Genomic DNA, 22,917 nt, shown 5'->3' on the forward strand with positions numbered 1-22,917 from the left:
CCAGAGGCGAGCGACCTGGCAGCTGGAGAACTGAGAATGGGAGGCGAGAAGGTGCAATATCCTCTGAGTGCCGCTGGTGAAGATGTCTTGGTTCGGAGACTCTTGACAAGCTGGACTCAACGGTCTGCGGGTGGAGGGGCAGCACACCTACCAGAAACATACACACCATACTTGGCATCTTTCCACTTCCTGTTGGAGGTCTGTAAATAAGCTGTCGGTTGCTTCCATCGCCTTTCCCTCAACTTCGTCTTTCATTGACTGGCAAAATTTTAAACGGGTGCTGGCTAAGCAAAGCAGAGAAATAAACAGGTAGTTCTGTCTGTAAATCTGCGTAAAAACAGGGAGGCGTGGTGGTCCGTTCAGATGAGAGGTAAGTCAAAGGAGAACTCAGTGTTTTTATTTTAAAATTTGTGCTAAAAATCAGTTTGAGCGAGGCTTTAAACTAGAAAGGATTTTAAACCTGGGATTCACCAGTTGGTGGATAGAATTCAGGAGCTCCTTGAACTAGAATGAGAACAAAACACGTCTTTATTATCTGATGACTGTATTGTCATTTCCTTCACTTATGAATATAAGCAGCAAACCACAGTAGAATTAGCGATGCCTGTGACTTTGTCACCAATATAAATAATAGGTATTTTTGTGTCATGTTTACAGTCGTTGCAGGTATCTTAAAATATCATTTATGGTACACTTCAGTAAAACATTTTTAAAGTATCATTTATGCTTATAATTTCTTTGGATTATGGTATTATCAGACCCACTGTTAGACCTTGTTATTTGATAATAAAGGTGCACATATATTAAAATATCAGGGTTTTTTTTTTTTCATTCGTTTGCTAATAGTTCAGTATAATTAGTTTCTTTTGGGGTCGCATATAGTTAAGTATGCATTTAAAAGCAATCTGAGAAGGGGGTCCATAGGCTTCACCAGACTACCAAAGAGACCCATGGCTCAAAAAGACTTAAGAATTTCTGAAGCAGAAATAAGTTTTGGGGATCTGTAAGTTGGCTTGCAAGAATATTTGGATCATTAGATAAGAAAAAAGTCAAAGCAGATAGGACAATAGTGTCGATGAAAGAGGGAATTTTTGTAATCAGGGAACTAAAAAAATCTGACTGGAATCAGAGTAATAGTTTTGAAAAAGAGTATGGACCACAGATATTTCACTCAAGATACTGAGGGATCAACAAAATAATCTGAGGAAGAAAGGGAAGTGAGTACTTTGGCCCTTAGATTTTTGTGTGAAGGCACCTCCTGGTTCTAAGTGATTAAAGGAATTGAGCCCTCCAAACTCTTATGTAAGTCTGTGAAAGAAGATTTTAGTGTGTGCTGTTTAAGTCATAGAGGCAGTGTGACTTTTAAAGGGGGGGAGGATATTCTAATTTTTCTATCTTTTTTGGGATGCGGGGTGGTGGGCCACACCATGAGGATTGTGGGATCTTAGTTCTGTGACCAGGGATCAAACGCGGACCCTGGCAATGAGAGCACTGACTGCCGGGGAATTCCCCAGACTAATTTTTCTATCATTAGGTGAAAACTGCAGGATCTCTCTTCGAGTCTGTTTTCCTGTTGCTGTTCTTCTTTTCATACATAACAGAAAGTAAACGTAGAGCTTAGAGTTGAAGAGTTACTAAGTCTTTTTCTTGAAATTTCATTTTAAATTCTTGTAGTTCAGCTGCTTTTTGGCCTCAGACTTCTCACTGACAAATCACTCTTAACATTTTTTCAAAATATGTGTGACTGGAAGTTTGCACCTGTTTGTAAAGCACCTGTCAGCATCTTGTGTGAGATATTTTCCCCTCTAAAATAATATCTATAATGAAAAACAAGTGCAGCAGACTTTTTCTAGAAAGGATTAGGGGAGGGTATGGAAAGCTGAGGAAGAGTCTTTTGTGAAATAGATGTTGGTGCTGAAATAGTTTGTGTTGACTTAAACACACCGTGTTGCAAATCACTGCCTTGGGGAGGTCTTGCCAGATACTTTCTGTGTCCTTACACTGCCTCTTTCGTCATTCTTTCTCCCCTGCCCCTTTATTTTATTTATAGCATGTACCTATCTGGCATCATATTATTTGTATATTTGTATATATTTATACCTAAAAGATCAAGAGAATTTAGATTGGATTTACTACTACTAAATGGGACAGTGGAGATTGGGGAGTGCTGTGTGGATATGTCATTTGAACTGGACATTCAGTCGTAGATGTGATTAGCTACAGGGATACTGGAGAAAGGCCTCGGGTAGAGGGAACAATTTGAACAAAGACAAGGATAGAGGAGTTTGTAAATCAAATAAACATCTAAGTCAACAGCTCGCCCCCACCTCCCTCCCATCCATCCATCCATCCATCCAGTGCGTTAGGTCTGTAGAAGGAAAAATGGAAGAAAAGATAAGAATGTATAAAGGCAGTTTGGGATGAACAAAGGCTGAGAAATCTAGGCTCCCCATGAGAGTGTGTGACCATTTGCCTCCAGATGGATATCTCCCTCCTAGAGCCCACCACAGTGACATTGCTCACAGGGAACCTGAAGTCTCTATGCTGAAGAACCAGAGAGGCAGCCTGGGGAAATGAAGAGTGTGGGGTGTGGAGTCAAACAAATCTAGTCTTGAATTCCTTGTCTGCTGCATAATAGCTGGATGATTAGGCAGTAAGTTATTTGACTTCTCTAAAGCTATTTCCTCCTCTGTATAATGGAGGTGATAAATAGTTGTCATATAGGATTAACCCCAGAAGTAACTTCAGGAACATGGCTTTCACTCAGTAATTGCTGGTTATCTTTTGGCTTTCCAGCTTTCAACGTGCTTTCACCCTTTTCCGCCTTCATGCCACGTCCCTGACTCTGAAACAGCCGCTACTCTTCTGCTGCCCTCTTGGGCACTGTCACAGTGTTGCCACTTCCCACCTCCCCCGTCAGCTTTGCTGTGAGTTTGTGAGCAATTTTCCCGAGGTGACACTTAGCACCATAGAAGGTGATTCTGCCTGAGAACGGCATTCTGGAAATGGCAACAATATGTATTAACTTCTGTTGAGTGTCCCTAACAATACAAACTTTGCCACTCTTTAAATGTAATGTGCTTCGGTTTAGATTAGTTTATTTGGAAAAATTACCCCTGATATTTGCAGAAAATTGAAGCAGGAAAGTAGATATATCCCCAACTGTAAGATGTTTCACTTTTATTTATTATTATTTTTAGTAGTGAGTGTACTGGGGAGTTGGTTACACATTCTCCAGGATAAAGTATGATTTTTTTGAGGGGTTTAAAATCTAATATATTAAAAAAAAAAGTCTGATATAAGTGGGATCCTTGGGGTGAATTGGGGAGATGGAAGGGAGGTTCAAGAGGGAGGGGATATATGTAAGAGTTACAGTGTTGTATAGCAGAAACCAGCATGACATTATAAAGCAATTATCCTCCAATTAAAAATAAGTTGAAAAAATAAGTGTAATCCTTTTTACTTGCTTAGGAAAGACCAAAAATAATTGAAAAACAGTTTCTTCTCAAGTGACTAATTAAATTTTCCCCTTCAGCTTTATGCTAATTCACCACACACATTTCCTTCTCTGTAGTTAATGTTTTCTTAGGTAAGAAGGATTTTAGCTGTGTTTTTGTTTTTTTACATTTGAACTGCCTAGAACACAAATTCTATATGTTTGCATAGAATTATTTGTGGCTTTAACTCTTAAATCTTAATCAAGAATTCGTTTGTAAAGGAACAATTTCTGTATTGTGTACAGAAAAAGCTTTTGGCACAAATTGTTTGACTTGTGGTTTGTAAAATTACAGATAATTAAAATTTCCTTCTTTGTGTTTACCTATATTTTCTTCTTTTTTGGATTATGTTTCAGTATGTATTATGATTTTGTAAAAATATTTTCAGAAGGGGAATTCTTCATTGTTTCTAAGCTGAAACCCAGTTTTGAACTCTGCAATTCAAAGGTCAAAAAAAGTGATGAATATCTGTTGATACTTCAAGTTCTCATATTTAATAAATAAATGGTTGAGCAAATGTTTAAGAAAATACAGAATTCCTAAGGGTCTTTATAATGTCTTTTTTCTTTTCTTTTTTAAGTTTGAAGATAAACTAGATACTTGTTAAGTATTTATACCCAAAAGGAAAATATAACTTAATGCTATGTATTAAGCCAAAATTATCTTTGTATTCACCTTTTCTGTAAGCCATTTAAAAAAGATAAGACTACCTAACAAAGAATGAAATATTGCCATTTGCAGTAACTTCAGTGGACCTAGAAAATATTGTACTTAGAGAAAGACAAATCTATGATATCACTTATATGTGGAATCTAAAAATAATGCAAATGACTTTATATTCAAAACAAAAACAGACTCACGGACATAGAAAATAAACCTATGGTTATCAAAGGGGAAAAGGGGTAGGGGGTTGGTGGGATAAATTAGGAGTATGGGATTGACAGATACAGACTACTATATATAAAATAGATAAGCAACAAGGATTTACTGTATGGCACAGGGAATTATAACCAGTGTCTTATAATAACCTATAATAGAAAATAATCTTAAAAAAGATATCTATCAATATATAGGTAGATATCTATATGTATCTGTCTTCTTGTGTGTGTGCCCAGTTGTGTCCGACTCTTCATGACCCCAAGGACTGCAGCCCGCCAAGCTCCTCTTGCTCATGGAATTTTCCAGGCAAAAAATACTGGATCAGATTGCCATTTCCTACTCCAGGGGATCTTTCCCACCCAGGGATCAAACCCTCGTGTCTTGGGTCTCCTGCATTGGCAGGTGGATTCTTTGCCAGTAGATAAAAGATAGATATACATATCTGAGTCACTTTGCTGTATACCTGACATGAACACAATATTGTAATCAACTATACTTCAATAAAAAGATGATAAACAATACAAGGCTTTAAGCAGACTGTGACTGTATAAACAGGCAAGATGTCTGCTCATTAATTTAAGATGTCCGTCTGAAAGGTGCCTGCTTGGTCTTGCTCCCGTGTAGTGCCTATACACCCACGCTGGAGACTAGTCGTCAAACGTGTTCAGTTCTATTTTTTTCTCCTCCTAATTTATATTTTCAATTTATTTTCTCTGAATCTTTGAAAGGATTAATATTGGGGAATTTAAAAGACAGAATATTTAATCAAGGGATGTTAGCCTATTCCCTTTTTTTCAGGATCAGAATCAAATTATCTTCACAAGCAATTCAAATTTTATCTAAGTACATCTATTTTAAAAGTTTTTAGGACTTAGACTAAAGTCATCTATTTTCAGCCCACTCTGAACTGTCTCCTTTCACTTTCTAATGGAGAACTCTGACCCATGTCTTAATTTTACTTCCACTGTTTATAAATCCTGACTACCTGACAAAAATACATTAGGTCTGAAAGTCACAGCACTTATGGCAGAATTGCGAAATGTTTACAGATATGGATTTCTGTGTCCAAAAGGCTTAGGGAAGAATAATTCTTTTTACAGAGTTTATTTCATCTTTACCTTCTTTAGAACCCAAGGAATCTAACTTTGATTTCTCTAGAACAGAGTGCTTTTTAATATCGAATTATTCAAGGGCCTGGTGGGCCAACGAGGATTCTGATGGAAAGTAACTTATTAAGTAAGCTTTCCTCTAAGTTTCTGTTTGTTGCTGTTCAGTTGCTAAGTCTGACTCTTTGCTACCCCATGGACTGCAGCATGCCAGGCTCCTCTGTCCTCCAGCAAATCACAGAGTTTGCTCAAATTCATGTAAAGTTTTTATTCCATCATTGCAAAACATCATGATAGCAGTAATGACAATGATGGCTAACATTTATTGACTTCTTTTTTTTGGTAGGCATTATGTAAACTAAAGTTAAAAATTCCATAATTTTATGGAGGCATCTTAATGGTTAATTTATTTTTGAAAAGCCATTTGACTAATGAGATTTATTTATTTATTTTTTTTGTGGTCCAGAATGTTCCTTTTAGGTAGAACACAGTGATAATAATGCTGTTTGAAGTTTGATAGTGTTTGTAATTTTATGAAGTACCATTTTGGTAAATGTGATGACACAGACATGTCAGTCTGCTGTTTACATGCTTTCCTTAAATTTGAGGGTGTACTCTTGGATCTTGAAACAGGCTTTACCAGTATTACAGCTCAGCAAAAATGCAGCTGAAGCTCAAAGTTCTCTTTCTGCTCTTCTATCTGGTAGTTTGTGCACCCACTGTATTTAGGGAAGAAACTTAAAGTTTATGCTGGGGACAAAAGCTTCCTCAAAGCATGTGGGTGGTGAAATCTCTCTCTTGAAGGTTTGTAGAGTGTTCTAAGGGTTGTAGGATTTTTTTCACTAGTTTACTTTGATCTCCAGATTTCTGTATGTCTTAGTGAGTTGTCGTTAGAGATTGTTGAATAGGGGGAAATTAGATTTGGTGGTATACAGGGAGGCCTGGCGTGCTGCGATTCATGGGGTCGCAAAGAGTCGGACACGACTGAGTGACTGAACTGAACTGGAGAAGACTCTTGAGAGTCCCTTGGACTGCAAGGAGATCCAACCAGTCCATTCTGAAGGAGATCAGCCCTGGGATTTCTTTGGAAGGAATGATGCTAAAGCTGAAACTCCAGTACTTTGGCCACCTCATGCAGAGTTGACTCATTGGAAAAGACTCTGATGCTGGGAGGGATTGGGGAAGGAGGAGAAGCGGATGACAGAGAATGAGATGGCTGGATGGCATCATTGACTCGATGGATGTGAGTCTGAGTGAACTCCGGGAGTTGGTGATGGACAGGGAGGCCTGGTGTGCTGCAGTTCTTGGGGTCGCAAAGAGTTGGACATGACTGAGCGACTAAACTGAACTGAACTGAACTTTGGATTAATTAAATTAATTAAGGCTTACATAACATGAAAGTTCCTGATACGTTTCTAGATCAGGTGGATATTTTTGTGTTACTGCCTTTGGAGGAAAAGGGATATAATTTTAATACCATTGCAGTTCTGCTTATTAGTGTATAGTGTGTTATTGTTCAGCTGTACCTAGAAATTAAGTACTGTGTCCTTTTTGTTGGACTTGAAAATTTCACAGTTTTAATTATTCACAGAATTTGTCTGGTCCTGAGTGTTTAAGTAATTGTACTAGCAGATCTTTAAGCAGGGGAGCTTTTAGTGCCAAGTTTTTATTATGTTTTCCTTAAAATTTTTTTTGAATTACTAAAGTAATAAATATTCTTTGTTAAAAAAAAACTAAAAATAATGCAAAAATGAAAAATTTTTTCCCTACCTGCATATGCATATACTATATGATTTGGAATTTTTTTTTCCCCCAGAATTATAGTTAACACTTGTTCTTGTTAACCCATTAAACCCTCACAACCTTATGAACATGCCCGTCAAAGTTTCAATTTTACATCCATTTGCATATGAAGAAACTGAGGCAAGGAAAAGTAATTAGCCAAAGGCTGCATAACTAGTGAGCAGCAAAACTGAGATTTGAGCTCAAGAAGTCTTGCTCTGGGATTTGTGTTTTAACTAACCTTGGACTGCCTCTGGGATCTTACCTTGCATATCATTCTGCAGTTTGCTTTTTTTCTCTTCGTGGAACCTGATAGGCATCCAGGTCTCCTGCATTGTAAACAGACGTTTAACCGTCTGAGCCACCAGGGAAGTCCCCCATGTACCTCTATCTCCTTCTTAGTAATTATGTGGTAGTACATGGAAAGCCGCTTCCCTGGTGGCTCAGTGGTGAAGAATATGCCTGACAATACAGGAGAAGAGATGCAGGTTCGATGCCTGAGTCGGGAAGGTCCCCTGGAGAAGGAAATGGCAACCCACTCCAGTATTCTTGCCTGGGAAATCCCATGGACAGAGGAGCCTGGAGGGCCACAGTTGATTGGGGTCACAAAAGAACATGACTTAGCAACTAAACAAGTCCATGGCAGGCGTACCATGATTTACTTAATGTCTTTCACGCTTCATCTTGTTTAACTGTCCCATTAGTCATGGTTTCAAATAAGATTTTTAAAAGCCAAGATTTTAAAATGAAAACAGTGCATCTACATTAGTATTTACTAAGTAATGCATATTAGCTGTCCAGGTGTTTTACTCTGTCAGTTGTGTGGTCTAATAAAACCTGAGCTTAATCTACAAGCTGTTTGTTATGTGTTGAATTTCATTATTTTCATGGTTTTTCTTTTTTAGCTCTGGAAAGGTAATTACTGGATCGGGGCGGGGGGGTAAAATTGACCTTTGAATTTTATTTATTTTTGGTAGGGTTTGGAGTTTTGATGTCATAACATGAAGTGCTGTACTCTTAATTTGAATTTTGGGTACTGTCTGACTTTGAATTAGGTACTTACATCTTCAGAGCGGTGTGTCTTTCACTTCCTTGTACTTGTGCCAGGAATAGTTGGTACCAAGTCTATTTGTTTAAACAATGTTTTACTTTTGTTTCAAAAATGTCAACCAAAGATATTAGAAAGTACCAGTCGTTTCCATATTTTCCCCTCATGATACACATTTCTTCATTGTAAAGAAACGTCCTTTTTTTGGGTACCTTAATAGTTATTTCAGACATACTCATTGGGAAGTTAGTAGGTGTCTCCAACTTAAATTTTGTTGCTGTTCTTTAATCATTTTGGAACTGAGTTAGCAGCAGCTTGGCTGATTCCTAACTGGAGCATTGCTCTTCATCATTCAGTCGCTTGTTTATTAATTATAAATTTATACATTGATTCAGTACCTGCTAAACACCAGTTCCCCTGCTGAGTAATGGAGATACCAAGATGACTGTCCCTGTTTCAGGGCACTTGAAGTTTTGTTGAGAAAACAATGTTCTGTTGCAAATAGTCTATGTGAAAATATCTGACTCAGGAGGCTGGTAAAGGCTTCTCAGTTTGGGCTGGGCCCTGCTGCCTGAGTGGGACTTAACTGACCACTAAGAGGAGTAAGCAGAGGATTCTAAACAGAGGGCATGCAGAAATCCAGTCTCTGACAACTCAGAATTGTCATCAGAATGTCATGTATCCCTGTGAGAATGCAGGTCCCTCAAGAGCAGACCTTAACCTGTGCTGTTCATCAGCGCCTAGCACTTCATAGGTGTTTAGTAAACATTTCTTGAATGGGTGAGTGAAGCAAGTATGTTAAATACAGCCTTACTGTCCTTGTCTGTCCATTTTCTGGAAAGAGCTGAGCTCATTATTTTTAATACCTGATGGTTTTTAGAGTATGTAATTTAAAGAAACATAAAGTGAGTAAGAAACTATTCCTGCATCGAAAGAGATAAGTCTTGCAAGGGGAAACACACGTAGACAAATCATTGTAATTCAACATGATTATATTTATTAAAAAAAAATTTGCAGTGGACACCCATCTCTGGTATGGGTTGGTTATGTCCCTGAAAAGTGGTGGGTAATTAAAATCCTATACAGCTAACATTGTAGAAGGTCATTAAAAAATGACGGTCATTTTTTTTTGCCTTGTCACATTAGTATAAATAGTACATGAATACTATGATGAAATGTACGTATATAATGAACAAAAAAAGTAACTGGCAGTTCTGTCAAGGTTTAGGCAGTAGTATATAGCAGTGTTTACCACGCTTGATCCTTGAGTAACATCAGAATTTTTCGTGAATCTACACACTGCTTTACTGTTGTTTATTTAAAATGTCTTTTTGGGGGCCCCTTAAAAATATTTTTAAAGAAGCTTTATGTTATTACCATAATGAAAGGCTACTATCTCTTGCCCTAAATAGAAACCAAGTTAAATATAATAAAAACACAGCAGTGTTATAAAACTTAGCTTGCTGCTGTTTGCGGAAGGTGCTGAGTTTGAGATCTGCTGTCCTTTAATTGAAAGGAGAGATTAGCAGGTGTTGGGCTTCCCTGGTAGCTCAGCTGGTAAAGAATCTGCCTGCAATGCAGGAGACCTGGGTTCGATCCCTGGGTTGGGAAGATCCCCTGGAGGAGGGCATGGCAACCCTCTCCAGTATTCTTGCCTGGAGAATCCCCATGGACAGAGGAGTCTGACAGGCTACAGTCCATGGGGTCACAAAGAGTCAGACACCACTGAGCGACTAAGCACAGCACAGCAAGTGTTAGGGAAATGTTGAAGACAAACTGGGGCCTCGCTTAGGTTTTCTCCATGATGTGAATAGGAGAACTGAAAGAGACTTTAAGATGGAGTAACTTTCCCACTCAGTGTCATAAGGGAGGAAGGACGTACCCTATTTGTTAGAGGCAGTTCCCCCAGCACTTAGCAGTGGGAAGAGATTTGGGGGCTGGGCCTCAAAGGAGAAATTTGAGTTCACTTAAAGATGAGGATATAGGCTTCGTGTGTGTGCGTGCGTGCATGTGTGCAAGTGGATGCTCAGTTGTGTCCAACTCTTTGCGACCCTGTGGACTATAGCCTGCCAGGCTCTTCTGTCCATGGGATTTTTTCAGGCAAGAAAACTGGAGCAGGTTACCATTTCCTCTGTCAGGGGATCTTCCCGACTCAAGGGATTGAACCCATGTCTCCTGTGTCTCCTGCAGTAGGGAGGAGAGTCCAGGAATGAGACTACTCAGATGATGAGACTCTTCATAGTCTGAAGGGTTGACTGGAGGAAGATGATAATCTTGAATTTTCCTAACCTTTCCCAATAAAGAGCCATTTTGATTTTCTGTTCTCCCACATTGGAAGAAGGCAGAAGATACAGTCAGAGCATAGATCACTTTGACAATATTGATTACTGTCTGAGGTCACCTGCCCACAGGAAATCCCATTTAGCTTCTAGAGAAAGAGAGTGAGGTGACCAAGATATTCTGATGCCAGTTAGGGAAGAATTGATGCTTTTGAACTGTGGTGTTGGAGAAGACTCTTGAGAGTTCCTTGGACTGCAAGGAGATCCAACCAGTCCATCCTAAAGGAGACCAGTCCTGCATGTTCATTGGAAGGACTGATGTTGAAGCTGAAACTCCAATACTTTGACCACCTGATGTGAAGAGCTGACTCATTTGAAAAGACCCTGATGCTGGGAAAGATTGAGGGCAGGAGGAGAAGGGGACGACAGAAGATGAGATGGTTGGATGGCATCACCGACTCAATGGACATGGGTTTGGATGGACTCTGGCAGTTGGTGATGGACAGGGAGGCCTGGCGTGCTGCAGTTCACAGGGTTGCAAAGAGCCGGACACGACTGAGCAACTGAACTGAATCTGGATTAGTCCCTAGTAACTTTTTCTAAACTTTCATATACCATTTCTTTAGTAGGATCTAGGTTATTTAGTCGTGAAGTCCAACTAAACTTGACTTTGTCAGACAATTTGAAACTTTCAAAGAAGAGGAGAGTTGTCCAGCTACTGACTGACATATTAATAGTTGGAAGAGTGGGGTGAATAGAAGAAGCAACCTTGATGGTGAATTAAAGCACTCATTTTGGGGAGGCAGATGGCATGGTGGTTAAAATCTGCATAAGCCAGGTACACCTGGATTCTAGTCTTAGCTTTGCTAGTTACTGAGTTGACCTTGGGCAGAATATTTAATTTCCTCATCAATAAAAGGTGGGCACGAATACCTTTCAGGAATGTTACACAGATTAAATGAGAATTTCCATATAAAGTACCTGGTTGGTCCCTAGTAATGACAATCCTGAAATGCCCAGTGGTTATTATTGTTTCCTAGGCATGAGTACACTTAACTGCTACTACTGCTAAGTCACTTCAGTCGTGTCTGACTCTGTGCGACCCCATAGATGGCAGCCCACCATGCTCCCCTGTCCCTGGGATTCTCCAGGCAAGAACACTGGAGTGGGTTGCCATTTCCTTCTCCAATCCATGAAAGTGAAAAGTGAAAGTGAAGTCACTCAGTTGTGTCCGACTCTTAGTGACCTCATGGACTGCAGCCCACCAGGCTCCTCCACCCATGGGATTCTCCAGGCAAGAGTACTGGAGTGGGGTGCCATTGCCTTCTCCAATACTTTACTACCCCCAGCCAAAACTCTCCTCTTCAAGCTCAATCACTATTACTTATAATGGCTTTAAAAATTTTGCTATTAAGTGGAAATTAATATGAAAACAGACATTTCCTAAACAATTCTGGCTGGGAAATTTATTTGCCTTGCTTCTTTTGACCAGGAATTAGTGCAAAATGTTAATACAGCTGTGGAACTTTTGCGTTAGGAGGTTTCTGTGTTTTGTTTCCGATCACAGTGAACTGAAAGAAAAAATATTCTTAGTGTGATAGTTTAAACAGTGCAGTATGTTACCAGATGTTAGTGGGTTCTGTGACATCAGGTAATGATAAGTTACAGTGTTCTCGTGCAGTTCTCAAATTCATATATTTTTTCTTACTGAGAGAAGTTGCTAAATTGTATGCTTAGATTTAGAATTATGTTATTTATGCAACAAAAAATTAAAACAGACTTTACTTTTTAGAACAATTTAATTTACAGAAAAACCTAGATGATAGTGCAGGGAGTTGCCATACACCCAGCATCAAGTTCCCATTGATATGGCACATTTGCTACAATTAGTGAACCGGTATTGATAATTATTATTAATTAAAGTTCATACTTTATTCAGATTTCTTTAGTCTTTACCTGATGTCCTTTTTCTGTTCCAGGATCTCATCCAGGATATGTTACATTTAGTTGTTAGTATCTCTGTAATTTTTGATTGGATCATCTTAATTAACCAAATTATTTGTTTGCAAAACATGCTTTATTCTCAAAATTCAAAGCCATACCTATGTGTGGCATATTATGTTACTAAAAATGCTCTTTGATTGAAGCTAGTTGGCCTTTAATTTCACTTTTAATAAGCCTTTATGAGGGTAGGTTTCATCATGTTAGCAAGTAGTCTGTCTGACCTTTTTAGTTATGTCTGATATTTCACACTTACTTTCATGGAAGGCTTCATTTTGGTCGCCTCTGTCACGTGAAGGACATGGAGTATGTCTCATTGTGTCCTAGCGAAATGATAAAAATTACTCTGCCTCTTTTTTGTGGAGGAACTAAGATCCCACAAGCTGTGCTACATGGCTTGTGAGATTTTACCTCATTGACCAGGGATTGAACCTAGGCCCTTGGCAGTGAAAGTACAGAGTCCTAACCACTGGACCACCAGGAAATTCCCTACCCTACCTCATAATTGATAAGAATAGTGATGTCCTACATCATAGATTATTTATACTTCACAATCTTCTCGTGTGAACTATACTATTTAGCATATGAAGTAGGTAAGAGGTAAGAGCATTATCCCAGTTTTGAAGATGGGGAAGCAGAAACTTACGTGAAATCACTAGCCACAGATCACGTTGCCAGTAGAAGTCAGAGCCCAGTCTTAAATCCCTCAGATCTTCTTACTGTAGTTTTTTGTTTGCTTTTTTTTTAGTATCCTTTCCATTGTCTTGTATGAAATAATTTCTATAGAAAATGATAAAGTAGTGAGTGTTTTTCTGTTACTGACTTACAGAGTTGATCTTGAGTTTATTAAATTCCTGAAGCCTGGCGTGCTGCAGTCCATGGGATCTCAAAGAACCGAGTGGCTGAACAACAGACAGATGATTAGATAAACTCTCGCTGTTACTTATAAGTTTAAAACTCTTAGCTGCATATCATTAACTTGGGATGCTTTTGATTAGAAATTTTCATCAGCGAAATCATTAGACATGATTCTCATTCCATAAAACATTTGAAATGATTTCCCCCTACTTTTGAGTCCTTGAGTCGCCAGAGTTCATTCAGGCATAGTTGCTGACGTGTGATACGTGTTTCCTCCTTGGAATTTTGAACGCATTTTCTAATTCACGCATTTCACTTTATCTGGTGGTGCTTCCTCTCCATGCTCTGTGTTGGAGTAGGTATGCTTGCTTATCAGGAGTTGACAGGCTTTTTCTGTAAAAGGCCAGATAGTGAGTGTTTAGGCTTTGTGGGCATATGGACTCTGGTGGACTCTGGCAACTATTCAGCTCTGCTGTTGTAGCCTGAGAACAGCCATAGATAATATATAAACAAATGGCCATGGCTGTGTTCTGGTAAAACTTCATTTGTACAAGTAGGCAACTGGTTGAATTTGACCCACAGGCTGTAGTTTGGCAGCCTCTCCTCTACACAGTTGTAGGAATGATACAAAAACCCAGTGTGCTTCACTTCTTCCAACTAAAATCTCCCTCTGGGCTCTCAGTGATAAGTCTTCCTAGCATGAGTTGAAAAGGTTAAAATCTGACTTAACACGCATAGGTACACTGCTGCTGCTGCTAAGTCGCTTCAGTCGTGTCTGACTCTGTGCGACCCTATAGACGGCAGCCCACCAGGCTCCCCTGTCCCTGGGATTCTCCAGGCAAGAACACGGGAGTGGGTTGCCACTTCCTTCTCCAATGCATGAAAGTGAAAAGTGAAAGTGAAGTCGCTCAGTCGTGTCCGACCCTTAATGACCCCATGGACTGCAGCCTACCAGGCTCCTCCACCCATGGGATTTTCCAGGCAAGAGTACTGGAGTGGGGTGCCATTGCCTTCTCTGATGCATAGGTATAATTGATTTTATTTTTGTAGAAAATGTGGTTAAGTGGAACTGAGGTTAATATAGATTTTCAAAGTTCAATTATTGACCCCTCCAAAAAGAAATTATCTAACTTTGAAAATGCTTGCAGCTTTCAGGGGAAAAAAAATCAGTTTGTTACTGTGAGATATACCTAAAGTTAATTTAAAAATTCTTTGATTTTTACTTAAGTTCTTTTTCTCAGAGCAACTTGTGATAATGCAGTTAGCAAAACTATTTGAGAACTTCTTGTGTTTGGCTGTGGTACTGGGGGCTGGGCATACATAGATCTAAGAGATAATTCTCATCCTTTGAGGGGACCCTTCATTCTTGCTGGAAGGACAATAGACATTAAAGATGAAAATAAAAAATAACAGTTCCAATTTAATGGTATGATAAGCACTGCTTTAGGAGTTCATAGTTGGAATTTATCACTGGGGCAAACTGTATGGTTGGGAAGGAAGATTTCATTGAGCTAGGCCTTGAAAATTTAAAGGAGCAAATAGGATGAAGGTGAATTGAAAATAAAAATGAAGAGGCATAACAGGGTTTGTATAGAGAAATAATGTGAGATTAGGACTGGAGGGGAGGGTTAAAGGAAAACTCGCCCTTAAACATTAGGTTAACAAATTTGGAAATTATCCTCTAAGAAGTAAGGAATAAATGTTAATTTTGAACATGTAGTATTTTTAATGTTTTCAGTATAATGTGCTTATTGTAGTTAACATTTATTGATTGTTTTCATAGTATTTACCTCTCTTCTTTTCCTGTCCAACAGAGACTACACACTTGTTCTTCCTATGTTATTTCTACCTCTGCTTATGAGGTTTCTAACATGAATATGTTACTGAAATGCCTCTTTTTCATTCATATATTCATTCAGCAGATGTGTCCTGATGTGCCTGATGTGATGGATTCTATTCTAGTCAGTGTGAACAGAACTGGAAACAAATTGGGCATAAATCCCTCCTCTTAGGGAGTGTATATTTTCTTGGGGAGATGGTAAATACATAAGATAGATAAGTGAAATGTATAGTAACCAGTGCTAACAAGTCAATCCTAAGGGAAATCAGTCCTGAATATTCATTGGAAGGACTGATGCTGAAGCTGAAGCTCCAGTACTTTGGCCACCTGATGCAAAGAGTTAACTCACTGGAAAAGACCCTGATGCTGGGAAAGATTGAAGGCAGGAGGGGTAAGGGACAACAGAGGTTGAGATGGTTGGATGGCATCACCGATTCAATAGACGTGAGTTTGAGCAAGCTCCAGGAGTTGGTGATGGACAGGGAAGTCTGGTGTGCCACAGTCCATGGGGTTTGCAAAGAGTTGGACACGACTGAGTGACTGAACTGAACAAGAAAAATGAAATAAAATGAACATGTGACAGAGTGAGGGTTGGAATTTTATGTAGGGTGGATGAGAAAGACTTCACTGAAGAAGATGACTCTAAGACCCAAAGGAAGTAAGAGACCGGGTGCGCAGATACTGGAGTGGAAGTATGCCCGGCAGGTTTGAGAATCTGGCTGAAATAGAATGAATATGGGGGTTGGTAAGAGAGTGATCTAATGTCCTTCTTTGTGGGTCTTGATGAAATTATTAATAGTGTCTGCTTTCATTCCCAGTAGTGTCCCAGTTTGGATGGTAAGTTATATGGTATGGTAATAGGAGGTGAAGTCAGAGCTAAAGGGAGATAGAGGCAGACCATGGAGAGCCAAGAAAAAAAGCTTTTGGAGGATTTTGAGTACAGTGATGTGATTTGACCTAGGCTTTCACAGGCTTTCACTTAGGCTCACTGTGGCCACCGTGTTGAGAATACGCTGAGAGCAACGACTGAAGCAGAGAGCCTTTGGAAAATCTCTTCTGATGCTTCAGTTTTCTCAGTGAAGTAGGAGGCAAGGGGCTGAGAATGAGGAGAGGGGAAGAGGTTGGAGATTTGAGGAGAGAGGATGGCATAATTCATTGCCTGGGGGTTGGGGAGTGGTGGAGGAACTTGTGGGAGTAACGGCATGTGCCATGCGTCAGTGAGGGCCCGTGTAGGGTTTGTGATCATGAGTTTGAAGTGATACTTAGCACGGTTGTGTGTGTCGGTTTTCTCATTCACAGGTATAAAGTAGGAGTTGGGAGAGCATTAGGTTTAACTGGAGTTGAGGGTTAGTCAAGTGAGGGGGCAAATTGCGGGCTTCCCAGGCAGCACTAGTGATAAAGAACCTGCCTGCCAGTACCAGGTAGATGTAGTAGAGGTGGGTTCGATCCCTGGGTCGGGAAGATCCCCTGGAAGAGGACAACCCACTCCAGTATTTTTGCCTGGAGAATCCCATGGACAGAGGAACCTGGCAGGCTATAGTCCATAGGGTCACAAAGAGTCAGACACGACTAAAGCAACTTAGCATGCATGCACGGAGGAAATTGAGAGTGCATTCGGCAAGTGGTCATAATGATTGACTATGGGGTTTATGCTAGTTGGGTAAGGAAGGAAGCAGAGACAGGAGGAGGCTGAAGGTTAGTTAAAAAAAAATTATATATATATATAATAGGCTTAATGGCTTGAAATTCTTGGTGGGGTCAAATGATCATTGGAGTTTGAGAGTTGTAGGGGAAGGAGAGAGACTATAGTATATGATAGCAGTAAGGGTGTATGTAGGTCATATAGTGTGATGAACTTGAAAGAAAATGCTTAGCAAGTTTACCTAGTGTTCTGGATTCATTTAAAATATGTTCACAAAAATGCCTTTGAAGACATTTTGGGCTTTCAAAGGGCTTAGAAGGTGAGTTCTTGTTCAGATATTTGAAGTATTACCTTCACGTGATTTTTTATTTTTAAATATTTATGTATTTGGCTATGCCGGGTCTCAGTTGCAGCCATGTGTTAATTTTTTTTAAGTGAAGGTTTACTTGAAGGTTTTGGCTTCTAAACTGCATAGATTGGTTCATATTTTGTTATGTCGTTGGAAACAGTTTATGCATCCTATCTTGAACAGAATTTCTGTTCTAATTGGACTGTGAACTCCTTGAGATTGGAGGACCTGGCTAGGTTCCAACAATAGTTGATAAGATATTTTGTTAAGTTGTATTAAGGCATCAAGAAAGGTACAGTTTGAGAACTGCCAAAATATTTTCCTCTATCATTTTATTATGAAAAACTTCTAACATAAAGAAACTGTTGAAGAGTAGTACATTGATCATATACCCACCAACCAGATTCAACAGTGTTTATATTTTGCAGAGTTTTACAAATCTTTTAACTTTTTTTTGACCATGTACAAGTGAGTTCCAGATATCCTGACACTTCACTTCTACATACCTGAGCGTGCATCTCTGAAAAATACAGTGTTCTCCTGTGTAACCACCAGCTTTTTCTGAGCCGTTCCTGTAGAGATCAGGGAAATGGTGAAATGTACTGGCTCTGTCACCTCTCGCCCACTTGGCCTCATGCGAGTTACTTAACATCCCTGAGTGTTAATATCCTTTGCTGCACAGTTCCTATCTCAGAGGGATGTTGTGAGGATGAAGTGTGTAAAGTTCTTAGAACCACATCCAGCACAGTTTTCAGTTTATAAAGTGTTTTCTCACATAATACTCAATTGTGGTGTATACCACCACAGCCAACCCTTGTCACCGGAGTTGGAAACATCTTCCTTGCCATCTCCATGTAAAAGTGTCAGCAAGCTAGTATCTTCTGCCTCCAGTATCTGTCATATCTGTCTGATTCTTTCCACTGCCACTGCAATATTTCTTGCCTATCAACAAGTTCGTAGTGTTTCTTCATCTAGTTCCATCCCTATCTCCTCATCTTTCTCCTTACTGCCAGAGTTTATGTTCTCAAATATAAATTTAATCATGTTAATCCATTTAAACTCTTTCCCCATCTCTTACAGTCCAGTTTATTTTTTTTTTTTTTTTACAGTCCAGTTTCTTAACACTGGCTTCCGTGTGCAGTCTGTCTGTAGCCTTATCTCATTATACATTGAGTCCTCTGCCTCCAGCCTCACTCTTAACACACACAAACACACATGCCCCCAAACTGTAGGAAGTCATGTGTAGTTCTCTGAATATCACACACATCTGTGCTTTTGCTTGATTGGCTCTGTGTATCTGGAAGTCTAACCATTCCCAAGATCTTCTTTTTGTCAGGCAAATTCTTATCCCTCCCCTGCTTCCCCACCCAAGTACTTGTCTTTTAAGACCAGACTCCGGTACCTAACTTCTCAGTCACTCTTTCTCTTTGTCCCTACTCTACATTGTACAGCCTTCAGCATATTATCCATATTTTGGGGCAGCCACTAACTTGCATGTCTAATAGAATGGGGGTTCTATTAGATTAGAAAGTCCTTGAGGACTACGTGTTATCTTTTTTTTTTTGTATCCCTAGTACCTAATGTGTTGCTCATGCCAGGCGCAAAATAAATGTAGGTATTGTGTCCACATTTTATGGAGAAAAAAGCCTGAAGTTTAGAGAATATGCATTATGTACCCAAGGTAACAGAACTATTAATGAAAGATAGAGATCTTTAAGAGCCCATTTCAGTTTTATTTTCATTAACTATAAACTTCTCATAATTACAACCATTTGTTCAGTGATTCTGTTCTTGGTCTATGGATTTAGAGCCCCCTAGAGGATGTTAGAATTCCCTCATGGAAGTTTAGAGTCATGTGTGTTTTCTTTAGACTGAGTTAATAAGATTATATATGTTTGGCAGCAGTTTTCTTGAATGTACATGAATGCTTTTGTGACTTAATAGCAAATGATCTTGGTGAAGTAGACATATTTAAAATCTTTGAGAAGAAAGCAGTCTGAGGGTCTTAACACAGGAGACCTGAAATAGTTTGCTGCTGCTGCTGCTAAGTCACTTCAGTCGTGTCTGACTCTGTGGGACCCCATAGACAGCAGCCCACCAGGCTCCCCCAACCCTGGGATTCTCCAGGCAAGAACACTGGAGTGGGTTGCCATTTCCTTCTCCAATGCATGAAAGTGAAAAGTGAAGGTGAAGTCGCTCAGTCGTGTCTGACTCTCAGCCACCCCATGGACTGCAGCCCACCAGACTCCTCCATCCATGAGATTTTCCAGGCAAGAGTACTGGAGTGGGATGCCATCGCCTTCTCCGAAATAGTTTGCTAGGTAATTGATAAAGTACAAGAAAGTGTTTTTTTGAAAGCAGTTAAATTCAGGTTAGATGATAATTCCAGAAACTTTCCTAGAAATCAGTAGTTCATTAAAATAAAGGTTAAAAATTTCTGAAATCAAACTTATTTTTAAAATTGTTGAATCTGTTTCATTATTTAAATTTGAAAGTGGCTTTAAATATATTTCCATTGACTCTCATAATATTTAATTCTTGGTATTTTTTTAAGTCTTAGCACAGAAATATTCATTTCATATATATAAACGTATTTTCATTGGATCTGTAAACATATTGAGAGTTCTGTGGGCTAGGTTCCTCTTTCCAAATCTGAATTCACTGCAAATTATATTTTATCAATTCCAAATAAACCCACTATGAATCTGATTGGTTGGGACAACATTTTTTAAAAGATTTTTAATATATTTCTTTTCTTTAAATTTGTTTTTATTTGGAGGGGGATAGCCCCCCCCCAACTTTATTGAAGTATAATTGACATATAGCATTGTGTAAGTTTAAGTTATATAGTAACGATTTGGTACACGTATATTGCAAAAGTTTGCCACAGTGAAGTTAGTTAATGGCATCTTTCACCTCATGTAATTACCATTTGCTTGTTATTACGATGAGATCATTTAAAGCTTTACTCTCATAGCAGCTTTTAAGTATACAATCTTAATGTTTAATTCTTTAAAAAATTTTTTATTCAGATATATATTCAACATTGATTTAAATATAAATTCAACATATTCAAGTGTATTCAACATTGATTTACAATGTTGTGAAGTAACTCAGATATAAGTATCAGTTCAGTTCAGTTCAGGCGCTCAGTCGTGTCCGACTCTCTGCAACCCCATGAATTGCAGCATGCCAGGCCTCCCTGTCCATCACCATCTCCCGGAGTTCACTCAGACTCACGTCCATCGAGTCCGTGATGCCATCCAGCTATCTCATCCTCGGTCGTCCCCTTCTCCTCCTGCCTCCAATCCCTCCCAGCATCAGAGTCTTTTCCAATGAGTCAACTCTTCGCATGAGGTAGCCAAAGTACTGGAGTTTCAGCTTTAGCATCATTCCTTCCAAAGAAATCCCAGGGTTGATCTCCTTCAGAATGGACTGGTTGGATCTCCTTGCAGTCCAAGGGACTTTCAAGAGTCTTCTCCAACACCACAGTTCAAAAGCATCAATTCTTCGGCGCTCAGCCTTCTTCACAGTCCAACTCTCACATCCATACGTGACCACAGGAAAAACCATAGCCTTGACTAGACGGACCTTAGTCGGCAAAGTAATGTCTCTGCTTTTGAGTATACTATCTAGGTTGATCATAACTTTTCTTCCAAGGAGTAAGCGTCTTTTAATTTCATGGCTGCAGTCACCATATGCAGTGATTTTGGAGTCTAAAAAAATAAATTCTGACACTGTTTCCACTGTTGCCCCATCTATTTCCCATGAAGTGATGGGACTGGATGCCATGATCTTCGTTTTCTGAATGTTGAGCTTTAAGCCAACTTTTTCACTCTCCTCTTTCACTTTCATATGGTTTATCACAGGATGTTGAATATAGTTCCCTGTGCTATACAGCAGGACCTTGTTTATTCATTCTGTATGTAACAGTTTGTATCTGCTGATCCCAAACTCCCAGTCCTTCCTTTCCCCACCACTAATGTTTAATTCTTAACGAGAAGCATTTTTCTAACTTAATGACTGCTGTCTGGACACAACGTTGTATTCTGCTATCTGGGCCACAAACGCTTCCATTGCTGATATAAAACATTTGTGGTCTGGCAGGCATTCTAGCTTCAAGGGTATAGCTTAAATAATAATGCTCTAAAATATGTGTGCTATTTTTTTCAGTTTGTTTAGCTACTAGATGAACAAGAATTGTGTGATTTCATTCATTCCTGTGGCAAATACTTCTTTACCTCCTGGCATGAGCCAAACCCTCTCCTTAACCCCGAAATTACAGCTGTAAGTCGACAAAGCAGACAAGCCTTAGTCTTGGCGGTCCTTGCCTTTCAGTAGGGAAGCCCCACTCTAAGCATCTTTGAACATTCATGTAATATAATGCTGAGTAGGGACAAATGCTTAATAAAAAGGTCAGAAGAGGAAATAAGAAGTGATTTTCTCTGTTTTAGAATGAGTTGTTTTAGAAGACCTTTCTCAATAGACATTTGAGCAGAGAGACCCGAAAATAATTTTGTTTTTCTTTTTCACTCTTAGTGATCAGCCTTTGTCCCTTCTCCACATTTGAAGATGGTGAAGCTAGATATTCATACTCTGGCCCATCACCTCAAGCAGGAACGCTTATATGTGAACTCTGAAAAACAGCTCATTCAGAGGCTTAATGCAGATGTACTTAAGACAGCCGAAAAGTTGTATCGTACAGCATGGATTGCTAAGCAACAGAGAATTAATTTGGATCGGCTTATCATCACCAGGTAAAGAAAAGGTTTTGAGTTCAGAAATTTTATAAACCGCTATAATTCTGCTTATGGCAGTTACATAACTGCTAACTGCAAATAAACAAGTATATTTCTAACAAAGTGCATTGTTTAAGATAACTTAAATCAGCATCCCAATGGTGAGTCTTTGCTTATTTTGTTTATTAATGTATTGACCTAAGCACTGTTGTAGAGAATTACAACTTCAGCATTAATATTTTATACCACACCATTTAATTTTGTACATTGGCATTATATAACATTTTATTGTTATAGAGGGTAAGTTATCTTGTTTCCTACTTTTCTCCTAATATTATTTAAAATACATATTTTCATGTTTTGCTATTGTGTATCTACTTCGCAGTTTTAGAAACCTCATTTTTCACTGTGTTAATACTTCTTTATTCTATTGTTCCAAGAAGCAAATTTTTTTTTTTTTTTGGCTGCACCACAGGGCATGTGGGATCTTAGTTCCCCAACCAGGGATTGCACTGATGCCCCCTGCAGTGAAAGTGTGGATTCTTAACCACTGGACCATCAGGGAAGTCCCTCAAGAAGCAGTTTTTAAGTTTAGAAATAGTGATACTGTGGTATACTGTCTAGAAAAGAAGACAGACATAGAAGAGTACATACTGTATGTTTCCATAAATATGAAATTCAAAAAGATGCAGAACTAATCTTCAATCCTAAAGGAATTCAACCCTGAATATTCATTGGAAGGACTGATTCTGAAGCTGAAGCTCCAATACTGATGCAAAGAGCTGACTCATTGGAAAAGACCCTGGTGCTGGGAAAGATAGAAGGCAGGAGGAGAAGGGGACGACAGAAGATGAGATGGTTGGATGGCATCACTGACTCAGTGGACATGAGTTTGAG

At 39.1% G+C, this 22,917-nt stretch overlaps 1 protein-coding gene across 5 annotated transcripts in view; it reads left to right on the forward strand.

Annotated features, from left to right (window-relative positions):
• The window catches only part of GAPVD1 (GTPase activating protein and VPS9 domains 1), a 64,817-nt gene that overhangs the window by 444 nt on the left and 41,456 nt on the right, over positions 1 to 22,917 (forward strand). For all 5 annotated transcript variants that reach the window (XM_040225121.1, XM_040225122.1, XM_040225124.1 and 2 more), the window contains exon 2: positions 21,821 to 22,038. In XM_040225121.1, the coding sequence (XP_040081055.1) occupies positions 21,854 to 22,038 (185 nt within the window). In that variant the 5' untranslated portion in view covers positions 21,821 to 21,853. The remainder of the gene's footprint in view (positions 1 to 21,820; positions 22,039 to 22,917) is intronic.

Source organism: Oryx dammah, unplaced genomic scaffold (genome assembly GCF_014754425.2).
Source record: "Oryx dammah isolate SB20612 unplaced genomic scaffold, SCBI_Odam_1.1 HiC_scaffold_25, whole genome shotgun sequence".
Lineage (NCBI taxonomy): Eukaryota > Metazoa > Chordata > Mammalia > Artiodactyla > Bovidae > Oryx > Oryx dammah.